The 13,640-nt window shown below is 57.2% G+C and overlaps 1 protein-coding gene across 4 annotated transcripts in view; it reads left to right on the top strand.

Annotated features, from left to right (window-relative positions):
• Positions 1–9,966, top strand: part of EPN2 (epsin 2) — an 86,305-nt gene extending 76,339 nt beyond the window's left edge. For 2 of the 4 annotated variants that reach the window (XM_043583277.1, XM_043583279.1), the window contains 5 exons: positions 2,140–2,313; positions 2,887–2,973; positions 4,999–5,214; positions 7,117–7,154; positions 7,416–9,966. In XM_043583277.1, the coding sequence (XP_043439212.1) occupies positions 2,140–2,313; positions 2,887–2,973; positions 4,999–5,214; positions 7,117–7,154; positions 7,416–7,601 (701 nt within the window). In that variant the 3' untranslated portion in view covers positions 7,602–9,966. Of the gene's footprint in view, positions 1–2,139; positions 2,314–2,886; positions 2,974–4,998; positions 5,215–7,116 lie in introns of all 4 variants that reach the window. The other 2 variants (XM_043583278.1, XM_043583275.1) reach the window with 1 other exon arrangement.
• Positions 9,967–13,640: the final 3,674 nt, after the last annotated feature.

Below are 13,640 nucleotides of genomic sequence, written 5' to 3'. Positions count from 1 at the left end.
TGGCAGATTGTAACACCACTCTGGAAACAATTCCACCTTTATACAAACTCTTTCAGAGGGTAGGGAAATAGGGAGTATCCTGCTACTTTATGAGACTAGCATAACCTTAGCATCAAAAGCAGACAGGACATACAGTGTGAGAACAGACCTGTCAGGCCACTCCCGCTCAGGAATACAGATGCAAAAAGCAGATAATTGCGAAACCAACATGAAAAATATAAAAAATGATAGAGTACATCAGGAGAAAGTTTGCAGGGACCCCGTCCTTAGAAAACGTGTAGATAGCTGTACCATATCACAGACGAGAAGGGAAAGATCATGCTATCACCTTAATAGAGAGAAACTGATAAAATTCATCAGCCATTCACTGTGAAAGTCTTAGCAAACTTGGAATAATGCGGAGCTTCCAGAGCCTGATTAAGGGCTTCTAGAAGGAAAGAAACCTATAAATGGGAAGTGCTACCATTTAATGTAAAACATTGAAAATTGATCCTGTAAGAGCAAGACAGGGACACTGGCTGTCCACACTCGTGCTTTACGTTGACGCTGGTGGTCCCAACCAGCACAGTGAGGCGGGAAAAGGAAAGAAAAAGGGTAAAGGCTGGGAAGAATTAGGCCATCGTCACTTGCAAGGGATGTGCACACAGAATAAAAAGGAAATGTGTACATAGAAAAAAAAGGCCTTTGAGGTGTAGGGAAGGCTTTCCTAGTCATCACAAAAAGCACAAATTACAAAAGAAAATACTGATAGGTTTCTCCCCATTAAACTTCAGAACATCTCTGTTCATCAAAAGATACCCTAAAGGGGCGCCTGGGTGGCTCAGTCGGCTGAGTGTCCGACTTCTGCTCAGGACACGATCTCACGGTCCCTGAGTTCGAGCCCCGCGTCAGGCTCTGTGCTGACAGCTCGGAGCCTGGAGCCTGCTTCAGAATTCTGTGTCTTGCTCTCTCTCTGCCCCTCCCGTGCTCATTCTCTGCCTCTCTCTCTGTCAAAAATAAATAAACATTTAAAATTTAAAATTAAAAAAAAAAAAAAAAGATACCTTAAGGAGAGTGAAAAGAAAAGCCACAAATTGGGAGGTAACATTAATGGAACATTATGAACATTAATGCAGGGAACATTAATGAGATCATGGGGCAGTTCCCAGAGCACCAGGACTTGCACCCACACAGCATAAGGCATGACTGTGGAGGCCACACGGGCATCACTTGGTGGAGGGGAAGGAGCTTCGACCGAGGGCCTCACACGTATGAGCACACTTGGGGATGAGAACCAAAGCAAAACCTAGCCAGTGCCTTCAGCGGACCAATCACATGTGGGCACCCCCCGCCCCGCCACGGAGCGGAATATTATACAACCATAAAAAGGAACGCGTTTCCACTGCACGTCAACGCAGGTGAAATCTCCCAAATAAAATGTGGCGTGCGTGAATAGAGCAGGCCGTAGAGGATGTGTACATTTATATATAGGTAAGAAAGTAGGCACAGCTGATCGATAGGTTGTGTAAAGCTGCCTCTATGGGGTAGAGGGGGAAGTCGAAGGAAGGGCTAACACAAAATATTAGGTGCACTCTCTTTTACTCTTTTGAAAACCGGTTGTGACCCACTAAGTTGATTTGCCACTGACGGTTTGAAAACATTTTATTGCCTAGGTACATAGGCATTTGCTTCTGATTCCTTTTCACATACACCTCTGTTTTATTCACCCTCTGTCAAAAGCAGAAACCACTCAAAGCAAGTGGGGACAGGATGCTGCCAGGGCCTGTGGCTGGAGCAGCAGATGGGCAGGGCTCATTCCTTGGAGGAAGCCTGTGGACTCCGGGGAGACGGGCTCGAACTTAGCTCGCGAGGCTCCTCGCGAGACCGTGTATGGCGGGGACTTTGGAAAGGTTCGCGGTTTCCTGTCTGGTCCCTTCCCAGCAGGCCAGGCCCAGTGCACTCCCCGGGGTGGGCACCCCCGATGGCTGTCGGCCCTGGCCTTCAGCTCTGTCCTTCAGCTCTGTCCAGCTTTGCTGGCGTGGGACAGCACCCTTTGGGTGACTGCCTGTCTTGACATGGGGCCCGGCGTCCTCTCCTTTCTCTCCCCGGCCGCCCAGTGCTCTCCGAGGACGTATCTGAGCCTACCCTGCCTTTCCACAGGTGCCAAGCCAGCTGCCCCCGTCGACCCGTGGGGAGTGCCCACCGGAGCCAGCATACCCTCCGTCTCCAAGGGCTCGGACCCCTGGGCAGCCCCACAGCAGCAGGCCCCCAGTGCTGGGAAAACGGCCGACGCCTGGGCCGCAGCCTCGGCCGCCAAGCCTGTTTCGGCCACTGGTGAGACCTCCCTCTGCCCGGGCTCCGAGGGCCCCTTTGGGCCCCATGCCTTCCCCTCTTCTGGCTCCGTGGCGTGGGATCTGTGGGTTGGCCTGCACTTGCTGCTGCTACCCTGTCACCTGCAGCCTTTGTCCCCAGTCTCCCGATGCCACAAGCCCACCGTGAAGGGTGAGCTCACAGGTCTTCTGGGCACTGTGCCTCTGTCCAGAGGGAGCTTCCTGGGGGGGGTCTGGGCAGGCTACCCTCTGGGCGCGCCTTCCAGGAGCTTCCTACAGGCTCTATCCAAGTCTCGAAACCTAGCTCCGAAGTACCTCCACCCACGTTAGCGCCTCCGTCGGTTTGGGGTTGGGGCAGGCGGGAGCAGTCGTAGGCAGGCGCCCCCACACCGTGTCCTGGGAGGCCAGGATCCTCAGCCTGGCCCCCTCCCAGAGCACCGGGTGACCCTGAGCCCCGTGCGATGGGGCAGACATCTCCTCTCCTGCTGCCAGCACACCCCTGGGCTGTAGACTGGACGGCAGAATCACGGGGTCATGTTGATGTGCCCACAGTCACCGGCCTCTTATGTTCACCCAGGGGCCTTTGATCTCTTCAGTAATTTGAATGGTACAATTAAAGATGACTTTTCTGAATTTGACAACCTCCGAACTTCAAAAAAAACAGGTATGTGAAAGATGGTAGTCGTTTCCGTAACGTCTGTGCCTTTGACCAGCCCAGTTGTTGCAGAAATAATCGGCTTTCAAGACCTATCAACTTCCTGCATTTTGTTGTGTTTTGGTCTCGGGAGCTGTAAGTGGCCGATGGCAGGAATTCACACATTGGCAGTGAAAAGTCATGCGGTTGGGTTTTTCTTTCACCCCGTCCTGGTGTCCTGGTGTCGGGCCTGGGTTTCCTGTCTCATTCACCTCTCTGCCTCGGCCCCGCCCCCAAACCCCAGAGGCTGCCTGCACGAGCCCCAGCCCAGCACGGGCCCCCGCTGCCCAGCCTGAGCCGCTCTGACCGTCTACTTTCCTCCCGAGTCCCCACTCCCCAAGCTGCCCCTTCTGCAGACAGCCCGAGCTCTGGGCCTGGACACGGTGTCTCTGCCCGACTTCATCACCCCCGTTGTGGCTGTCAGAGGCCCAGGCCCAGTGCCCCCGGGGCTGGCGGGGCATCAGGGTAGGTAGGGTACAGAGAGACCGGACCAGGGGGAGGGGGCCGAGGCCAGAGGCCAGGGACAGAGCCAGGCTGTCTCTGTCCGTCTCCGGCCACACCTCCCAGCTACCTAGAGCAACTTCTCTCCTTTCTCTTTCCTTTCTCAGCTTCTCCCCGTGCCCTCCCCATTCTCCATTTGCCCCCCACCCCCACCCCCTTCCTCCCTCCCACCTCCTCCCACCCCTTCCCCCAGCTACAGCTACAGGCCTGGCTGGCCCTGGTCTAAGGTACGAGCAGCCTGGTGCCCCGGCTCACCCCTCGGGCCCCCTCTCAGCTCAGGGGACCAGGGGCCACTTAGAACGTGCTGCTTCTTGGGGTCTTTCTTTCGCTGCATTAAAAAAACAAAATGCCATGCGTGTCCTCTGCGGGCCAACTTACAACCTAACTGTCCTGGCCCACCCACGCGTGCCTCAGCGAGAAGGCGGCGTGGCTTCTTGGTGTGGACATCCTTCCGTGGACTTGCAAAATAGGTACCCCCAATTCTAGAGCTATTTCCACTGCAGAAAATTTGGGAAAGTTTGTGGAAGGAAATGAAAATCATCTGTAATCCTTCCACCCACCCCAGCCGCTGTGTATGTTTTCTGAGCTCTGTGTATACGGTCTCTTTTGTTCAGCTCATACTGTCAGATGGAGTTGGGTCCTCCCCCCTCTCCTCCTTTACAGAAGAACAACAGATTGAAAAGTGGAAAAATTTTTCTGAGGACATAAAAAAAAAGACTTCAGCAACTATTCCATAGCTGTGTAATATCTCCTTGCGTTGCTCAGCGGTAATTTATTTGATCTGTAACTTTTGGGAGGACATTTTAGGTTGATTCCAGGTTTCGCTCGAGTAAATAATGCTGCTGTGAACAGCCTGGTGCTTACATCCCTGTTCACATTTCGCATTATTTCCCAAGACTGGATTCCTAGAAATGGGATTACCGAGTGGAGAGTATGACCATTTTTAAGAACCTTTAACCCCACTGCCGCGTTGCATCTTGGCCAAGCACACTGCGTTCCCACCAGCCTGTCTCAGTACACCCTCTGTTGGCTGAATTTTTGAAAATAATTTGCTTTCTTCTCCATCAAGAAATTCACGTTCATTGTAGAAAATGGACAGTGAACACACACCAACAAATAAGCTGCTCGTGCCTAGCCAGCAACCTGAAGGAGCACCCCGGTATTTTGGGGGGGGAATCATGCTGTCTGCGTTGTCTTGTCACCTGCTTGTCTTCACGTAACGTTGTAATACGGCTCTTCCCTCATCGTCGCGTCTTCTGTCCCTGCGCTCTGGGTTTGGTTACGTGAACCGGGGGTCCTGGGAGCTGCCCCTGTGGCCGACTGTCCCCGGTCGGGTCTGTTGGAAACAGCCCTGCACCGAACATCCCGTCTTCTGCGTGGCCACGCGGGGTGCCCCCCGGAATGCCTGTGTCTCGCTTGGGACTCTCCTGGGGTTGGCGTCTCGGGGCCCCACCCTCCGCTCTCACCGTGCCTGCGTGTGTCCCTATCTTGCAGCTGAGGCGGTGGCCTCTCCACCGTCCCAAAACAACGGAACTACAAGCCCCGACCCCTTTGAGTCTCAGCCCCTGACCGCCGCCTCGAGCAAGCCCAGCAGCTCCCGGAAAACCCCCGAGTCCTTCCTGGGCCCCAACGCGGCCCTGGTGAACCTGGACTCGCTGGTGACCAGGCCAGCCCCGCCGGCCCAGTCCCTCAACCCGTTCCTGGCACCAGGTATGCGCGCCTCCCGGCCCCCCCCTTCCTGAGAACGGGTTTGGGGCAGGCCTCGGGCCCTGACCTCTCCTCCACCCCTCGGGGGGCGCTTCCTGTCAGAGGCACAGCCGCAATTGCTGGGCTTCAGCGGGCAGGGGTGTGAATGCCGGTGTGCAGTGGTGGGGTGGGGGCTGGAAGACAGCCCCTCTCCTCAGGTAGACCGAGACCCCTGAGCGGAAGCTGTCCCTGACGTGGTGCCCTTGGCCAGGGAGACCCTCCGGCAAGCACCGCCTCCTGCCCGGGCGAGGGCAGTGGTGGGGTGAGGAGGGGCTGGAGTTTGCTGCCCAGCTTTCCACTCTCTGGGGGCCACTTTCCAGGGACCCACGGACCCTCACTTCAGCCCCGCGAGGGGCTGGATTCTGCCTTTCCAGGGCTCGGAACCCCACCTTCCCATCCCTGTGTGCGTCCTCCCTGCCGGCAGGCTCCTTCTAAAGGCCCGCTCTCCACCCTCAAAGGCTCCGTGTGGACAAGCCCCCAGCCCTTGCTTTAGCGTCCAGGACTGCTGTGGCCAGCCTGGCCTTGCCTTCTCTGCCCCTGCGCTCACACCCTCAGCTGCCCCGAGCCCCTCTGCTTTCCCTGCCCGGAGCACCCTCTCTCCAGTGGGCGATCACAGTCCTCCTCGGCACCCAGCCCAGATAACCCTCTCCCTCCGGGGACCGACGCCCCCGAGATTTCCCAGCAAGGCCTTGGGAGCTCCAGGGGCCGGGATGTTATCACATTCAGGGCGTTCAGTCTGAAGCCCACCGCAAGATAGATCTGAAGCCCTGGGCCGCGGCTCCTCATAGAACCCTGCAGAAAAGAGGGACCTCAGGACTTAGAAGAGTTGAGGGTGGGGACCCTGGGGCAGAAGTGGGGTGTGTGGAGGGCCTGGTCCTGCCCAACCCTGTGATGGGCAAGGACGTGGTTGCTCCTTGCTCCCTGTGCAGGACGAGAACCCAGTGTCTAAGCCAGGCTGGCCTTCCCCCCCCCCCCCCCCGCAGTGGCCCCCCTCCCCCCGGTGGCCCGCCATCCCTCCCCCCACCACTCACCCGGCGCCCCGCCATCCCTCCTCAGGGGGCTTCTGCTACCTCTAAGGTGGCCCTGCTCCAGCAGGGCTGATCTGCAGGGTTACCAGGGGCTGGTGCGGGGACGCTGGCTGTGCCCTCAGCAGGGCGTGGGGCGGAGAACGGGCAGGGCAGCGTCTCCTGGTGGTGACTTGTGGGGGTGCCCTCAGCAGGCAGCCTTTGTGCTCTGGGGCTGGGCTGCTTTGGAGACTCAGTGCTGGCAGCTCTCGCGTTTTTGGCAGAGTATCAGCAGACATTTTTGCTGAAAGCTGGGGAAAGGTTTTATGACGTATGATAAATTCTGGACATGCTGGGTAAGACATGTCTGCTTCCACTTCTTGACTGCGGGGCTTCTCAGAGCCTTTATCATGCCAGCCCTCGGGTCCCAGGGCCCAGCCTGGAGACTGCCACTCTCCAGCAGCAGTTCCCAGCTCCCCCTCTGCCCTCCTCATTCCTGGACCCCGGTGGTCACGGAGTGTGGCACGCGGAATACGGGAGCAGTGCCAGCTGTTCGTCGTGAGGGAGCCCCACGAGCTGGGCACGTTGCTGGCACTGCCCCATTCAGGCTTTGGGACTCTGGGTGAGTCCCTTGGCCTCTCACAGCCTCGGTCTCCTCACGTGGACACCGGAGACCCAGCCGGCAGATGCGTGTGCGCGTGCAGAATAGCGTGTGCGAAACAGCGGGCGCCGGGAAGGGCTGTTCCCAGAGGGGTGGACTGCAGAGTGCACGTGCTCCCGGTGGCCGCCAGCTTCCGGCCCTTGGACCTGGGGATGGATGTTGTCCTGACGAGGGCCGCTGTCCCTCCTGCTCTCTCCTCAGGTGCAGCCGCAGCCTCGGCCCCTGTCAACCCCTTCCAGGTGAACCAGCCCCAGCCGCTGACGCTGAACCAGCTGCGGGGGAGCCCAGTCCTGGGGACCAGCACGTCCTTTGGGCCGAGCCCGGGGGTGGAGCCCATGGCTGTGGCCTCCATGACCTCCACAGCCCCGCACCCAGTTCTGGGGGGCAGCGGTTCCTCCCTGACGCCACTGGGCCCCGCCACGATGAACATGGGGGGCAGTGTGGGCATCCCCCCGTCGGCAGCTCAGGCCGCCGGCACAACCAACCCTTTCCTCCTCTAGTGCCCGGGCCTGGGACCCACCACAGAGCGAATGCCCAGAGCACCTGTGCCTGAGGACGCCCAGCAGGGACTCGATTGCAGAAGGGGGTGGGGGGTGGGTGTTAGGGCTTTCCACTTCCGGCTTCCTGATAAAAGGGTTGCCTCTACGGCCCCGATCCTCAGACTCGAGCGGCGGCCGGCCTGCTAGACGTCAGACCCGGCACGCGGGTCTCCGCGCCTTCTGAGGCCGCCGCTCGCCCATCCCTGGCCTGTAGCCCGACCCTGCCCGGTCGCCTCCCCGCGTCCCCCCCACCCCCCACCCCGAGCGTGAGGTCCCGGCTCCTGTGGAGATTGGCCAGCTCTCTGGGGCCTTGGACGAGGGGGCGGGAGTTGTCCGGGTCGCCCTTGCCCTGAACCTCAGCCCGAGGGCCTCTGGGACGCTGCCTGGCCCGGGCCTTGGGACAGCCACCGTGTCTTTGCCCCTGACCTCCAGCCCTAGCAGGACCCAGGCAGTCCCAGGTGTGGACGGAATGAAGCACCAGCTCCATGAGACGCTCACCTTTTGGGGACGTGGTTGTGGATATTTTATTTTCCTTTGACTCGTGTGTGAGTTCAAAGTAACCGCCACCACCGTGGAACAACTCGAATTAAATCCACTAGAGCAAGCTTTAAACTAATCTGAGCATAACCCCGCCACGTGGCTCTATGCTTGTATACGTTTGCACATATTTTGTTTAGTACAGTTTCATATTTGAGTTTGCAGAATTATCTAATAGTCTTTTTTTGGCTAATATTTTTATAACGTGGTTCTTATTTAACTGTCTAGTTTTGATAGAATTTACCAGGTCTGGATCAATTAAGATATTGGCACGTGTCATGTTAGTGGTTTACATCCTCTTATTTATGGTTTTAACTCTAAGAAAATTTAAATAGGAAGAGACAAAAAAAAAAATGCCTTATGGAAAAACTAAAGCAGATTCTTTATAGGGAAAAATAGGGGAATTTGATTACACATAAAAGATGATGTTTATTTAAAAAAAACAAAACCTACAACAGCAACAACGACAACATCCCAGCCTCCAGTTGCCTTTTCCTTTCTTTTCACTCCCTTTTTTTGGTGACTTCCCAAACTGATTGATGTGTAGCCTTTTGGGCTAGATCCTGAGAGAGGCTATTTTTCTTACCAATACACCACCGTCGAGAAAGTTAAAGAAAAAAAAAAAAATCCAATGTATGAATGTGACTCACCAGTTTGTATCGGCTAATTCCCTTTTGTAACGGAAGGCACGCGCAGATCGACAAGGACTTCCGTTTGCAGTGGAAATCTGAAACGGAAGAGGCGTCTTGAACCTTGTGTCTGTGATCTCCTCTGTCTTAATCTGCACTCAGGGTGAAGATGGGGACGGCGTGGAGATGGCGGGTGTCTGGGGGTGCCCGTGGCTCCCTGGGGACAGCCTCCGGGCCCAGAGGGGTGAGGGACCAGGGCTGGCCCTGACCCACCCGGCTGCGAACCCCAGACACACACATTGCAGACTTAAAAATAATCATCTCTTATTTTGGAGAGGAGGGGGAATAAAAAAAGTCCTTCTCACACAATAGATTTTTAACAAACGTGCACTAATCTCACCCCACCCCCACCCCCTGCTTCCCCCCGCCCCCCCACCACTGTAAGAAAAGTATGAAGTCATGAAATAAAGACCAGAAAGGATGCGCTTCTCCCCAGGGAAGGGACCCCCCCCCCACCCCCCAATCCCGTGTCTGGTCAGCCTGCCTGGCGGGCGTTCCAGTCTTCCTTTCCGCCCTGGACTTTTCGACCCCGACCCCAAGGGCAGCGGACCCCGCCCCCGGCCATCCTCCGCCCCTCGCTGGTTCCAGGAGGAGATGTGACCCTGAGCACCGCCCTGAGAGCCGTAAGATGCCCGGTGGCGAGCGGGCGGAGTCAGAATTGCCTTCTCAGGCCACTGCTGTTTGCTATTTTTACAAGCTCACCGTGCTGCTCCGAGAGGCCGTCCTCCGGCCCCAGGAGCCACCGCCAGAGCTCCTAACCGGCCACACCTCGGCCAGAGCCGGAGGCCTGGGGCTGGACCACGGGCCCCGGCGACGTCTGGCCTCTTCCGACCTGGGGAAGGGGCCTCTGCAGGCCGCTTCCCCAGGGAGGTGCTTTCACTCGTATGGTGCGAGCCCGGACCCCGTCACAGGCCAGCAGACCAAACCTGACTACTTGGCCAGTGATTCTTGGTCACAGTCAAGACCCCTTCCTGACGTGACTTTGAGGCCCCAACATGGTAGCCACTGGGCCACCGAGGCCCCAGGAGACCCCCGTCCCTCCCCGCCTCCCGGCCCAGGCCCGTCCCAGGCGCCTCGTCCCTGTTGCCTGCTGCACTGATCATGAAGCCACCGGCCGCTGCCACACGTGTAACACACAGGCCATCACGCCCCCTCCTGATGGGCACCGTGGTAGGGGTGTCACCCAGCCCTTTTCTCAGTCCCAGGGGCCGGTGGCTGGTTTTGAACTTGTGTTGACTATTGATACTTATTTACTGTACAAATATAATTTATCATTTGTATCATGATGCGGTTTCTGGCTGTGTCCTTCCCTCACCCCCATCTGCACGTCAGTCCCGCCACGCAGGAGAGGGGTGGCGGGCACGCAGCTTCCCTCCCGTGAGGGCCCCTCGCCCCAAGCTCTGCCCCGGGGCAGCCCTGCACACGCACCTCTCCGCCGAAGACCTGGCCTGACGTCCGCTCCGGGAGCAGGACTCAGCAGGGACCCTGGGGAGGGTTTGCCTGAGTCCGGAGCAGCTGGGAGCGCCCCTCTGCCAGGGTGCCCTGGGTTACGCTGCGTCGAAAGCCACCTGTCCGTGGCATGACAACCCGCTTACTTCTTAGAGTCCGGTGCCTGGTCGGTGGGGCGGCTCTCCAAGCAGTGATCGGGGACCCCAGCTGCTCCTTCTCGTGACACCGCCACCCTCGACACACGTGGCCCTGAGGTCTGCGGGGAAGGCAGTGAGCGAGCAGAGCGAGGAGTGTGAGGTTTCATGAGGGCCAAGTCTGGCGGTGGCTTCTCCCCGAACCCTGGCCAGCACCGGCCCCAGGGCTCCAGCTAGGAGCAGGGAAAGGGGGAAATGCAGGCTTCCTTTGTGCCCTGGGGGATGGGATGTGAGTTGGGTTAACACGGCTGGTCTCTGTGTCACAGCAGGGCTTGTGGCCACCAAATGCAGATTTCATTCTTCGGCACATAGAGTGTGCCCCTACCCCCGAGGGCGGCATCCTAGGGTCGCACACAGAACCACCAGAGAGCGTCTGTGGGGGTAATTTGTTACACAGCAGTAGAGAACAAGCACACACAGAATTCTGCCCTATTTCCTTGCTGTCTTACCCTCATACTGTTCCGACTTCCTGCAGCCCCTGTTGAGGCCATTTGGGATAACGGGAGGAGCGTCACCCCTTAAACCTGATACTTCCCGGGAGGCTGTTACTTGTCCTGATGAGAAGTTTTACTAGGACTTTAGTGTCCCAACCAGTTTTGTTTCTTCCCTCTTCCCGTCTGTTTCTTATCTGTTCCCCCAAGTGCCATCGGCTTCTAGAAACCAATTCCTTTTCCAACCTCTCCATGCCCCCAAAGTTCTGGATTCTCCGTTTCTGTCATTCAGCTTTCCTGAGCTCACCGCTTCACTGTGCTAGCTTTCCAAGTGCAAGGGTCGCTCAAGGGAGGTAGGGGCACCGTCTCTCTCTGTCCCTCCCCTGCTCATGCTCTCTCTCTCTCAAAAATAAACATTAATAAAATTTTTTTAACTGCAAAATGGAAGAGGACGAGAGAGGGTGAAGCACGCTACGTCATCGGTGCTGGCACGCTGGGCCTGATGGGAGGGGTTCGGCCCCTCAGAGCTGCAGGAGGGTGAGGAGGAGACAGGAGAGGCATGTGGAGGGCCCGGGTTTCGCTGGGTGCAGCTGTTCGCAAGCCAAGAGCCGCGTGGAGCTCGAACTCACAAACCCCAAGATGAAGAGTCCCATGCTCTTCTGACTGAGCCACCCAGGCACCGTCTTGGATCATTTCCTTCTCCTCGTGAGCCCTGCAGCGGAGGGTGAGGGCTCCTGGAGGTTGGAAGAGGGACAAAGACGTGGAGGGACAAAGGGAAGCAAAGACGGGGCATCTCTGAGATGCCAGCAGAGCTGGCTGGGGACAGTGGGGTCTGCCTGCAGCTGGGAGGCAGCCCTGGCCGCGGACCGAGCCTGGCAGTCCTGGCCTGGCCTCTGTGACCATGCCCTGGCCCCGAGCACCGCGCGGGCCCAGGGCTAGCTTTCGTAGGGCCCAGGATGGCCGGATGAGGACATGGGAGGGCACACGGGCACAGCAGTTGAGGGCATCGGATGAATGTGCCTGTAATGACAACTGACTTTTTTTTTTTTTTTTCCTTTAACTTACATCCAAATCAGTTCGCATCTAGCGCAACAATGATTTCGGGAGTAGATTCCTTAGCGCCCCTCCCCCATTGAGCCCATCCCCCTTCCCACCACCCCTCCCGTAACCCTCTGTTTGTTCTCCATATTTATGAGTCTCTTCTGTTTTGTCCCCCTTCCTGTTTTTGTATTATTTTTGCTTCCCTTCCCTTATGTTCATCTGTTTTGTCTCTTAAAGTCCTCGTATGAGTGAAGTCATACGATATTTGTCTTTCTCTGACTCATTTCACTTAGCATAATACCCTCCAGTTCCACCCACGTAGTTGCAAATGGCAAGATTTCATTCTTTTTGATTGCCGAGTAATACTCCATTGTAAACATAGACCACATCTTCTTTATCCATTCATCCATCGATGGACATTTGGGCTCTTTCCATACTTTGCCTATTGTTGATAGTGCTGCTAGAAACATGGGGGTGCATGTGTCCCTTCAAAACAGCACGTCTGTATCCCGTGGAGAAATGCCTAGAAGTGCAGTTGCTGGGTCCTAGGGTAGTTCTGTTTTTAGTTTCTTGAGGAACCTCCATACTGTTTTCCAGAGCGGCCGCACCAGTTCGCATTCCCAGACAACTGTGAGTTCTGAACTGGGCAGGGAGGAAAGGAGAGGAGGCCAGCACGAAGGGGGTGGTGGGCAGCTTGGAGGACCCGGATGCAATGTTCTGTTGAGGGGGGGACCGCAGGAAAGGAACCACAAGGTGGGGAGGGAGTGGGCTGGGAGGGGGAAGCTTGGGTGGCTCTCTTGGAGGCACTGGTAACAAGAAACAGGTGGTGGGATGGGCGGCTGCTGAGGGGCAAGGCCAAGGTCATGGCAAGGGAGGAGGCTGAGGAAGAGGCCAAGTCGTGGGAAGGGTCATCTGCGTAGGTGGTGAAGTTGTCACGATTAGCTGGAGGGGCGCCTGGGTGGCTCAGTCGGTTGAGCGTCCCAACTCTTGATTTCGGCTCAGGTTGTCACCACAGCGTCAAGGGATGGGGCCCTACGTTGGGCTTTGCTCTGGTAGGATGGAGCCTGATGGGAATTTCTCTCTTTCCCTCTCTCTCTGCCCCTTCCCCACTTGTGATTGCCCTCTCTCTCTCTCTCTCAAAATAAACTTAAGAAAAAAGAATAGCCGGAGAAAAAGGCCGAGGGCAAGGTAGTCAGGTCTCTGGTGGACGTCAGTCCTGGAGGCTGGGACACGAAGGCGGAAATGCTGCTGGGAGCCAGGACGAAGCTCATCTCTGGGCCCGTGGGACATGGCGTGTGGCAGCAAAAAGACACCGCTTAAGAGGGCTGTGAGCATAAGCGGCCAGGACTTGTTAGGGTGCGGGGGGAAAGAGTGTGGCCAGGGACAGTGCGGGTTTCAGCACAGGACAGAGGTGGAGGGAACTTTGCATTCAGAGAAGCGGCTCAGTATCCTAGGAATTTTGCTGACGACAGACCACACGTTCCAGAGCACACAGGGAGCTGGGGGCTGGGGCCGGGGCTGCCCGGGCAGCACAAAGTTCTGGTGCAGAGAGAACTGAGTGAGGTAAAGGACAGAACGGGGTCCGCTCAGTAGTGTCGGAGGCCAGGTTCCAATTGCAGGGCAGTGTGTAGGGGCGAGGCTGGTGGCCTTCAGGCCGGGAGCCAGGGGGTTACCAAGAGCTGGGCGCAGGCACTTTGCGGCTTCCCTTAAATCAGGCCCACGCAGCGCCAGGCGGCGAGGAACCCCGGGCGAGCTCTGGCTCCCGTCCCCAGGCTGAGGGCAGGCTGGGTGACCACCAAGCCACGGGGACCTGTGCGTTGAGAGGGCTCAGCTCCCAAAGTGCGG

This window comes from Prionailurus bengalensis, chromosome E1 (assembly GCF_016509475.1).
Source record: "Prionailurus bengalensis isolate Pbe53 chromosome E1, Fcat_Pben_1.1_paternal_pri, whole genome shotgun sequence".
In the NCBI taxonomy this organism is placed as follows: Eukaryota; Metazoa; Chordata; class Mammalia; order Carnivora; family Felidae; genus Prionailurus; species Prionailurus bengalensis.
Note: the sequence above shows the minus strand (reverse complement) of the source record. Positions and strands in the feature narration are given on the sequence as shown.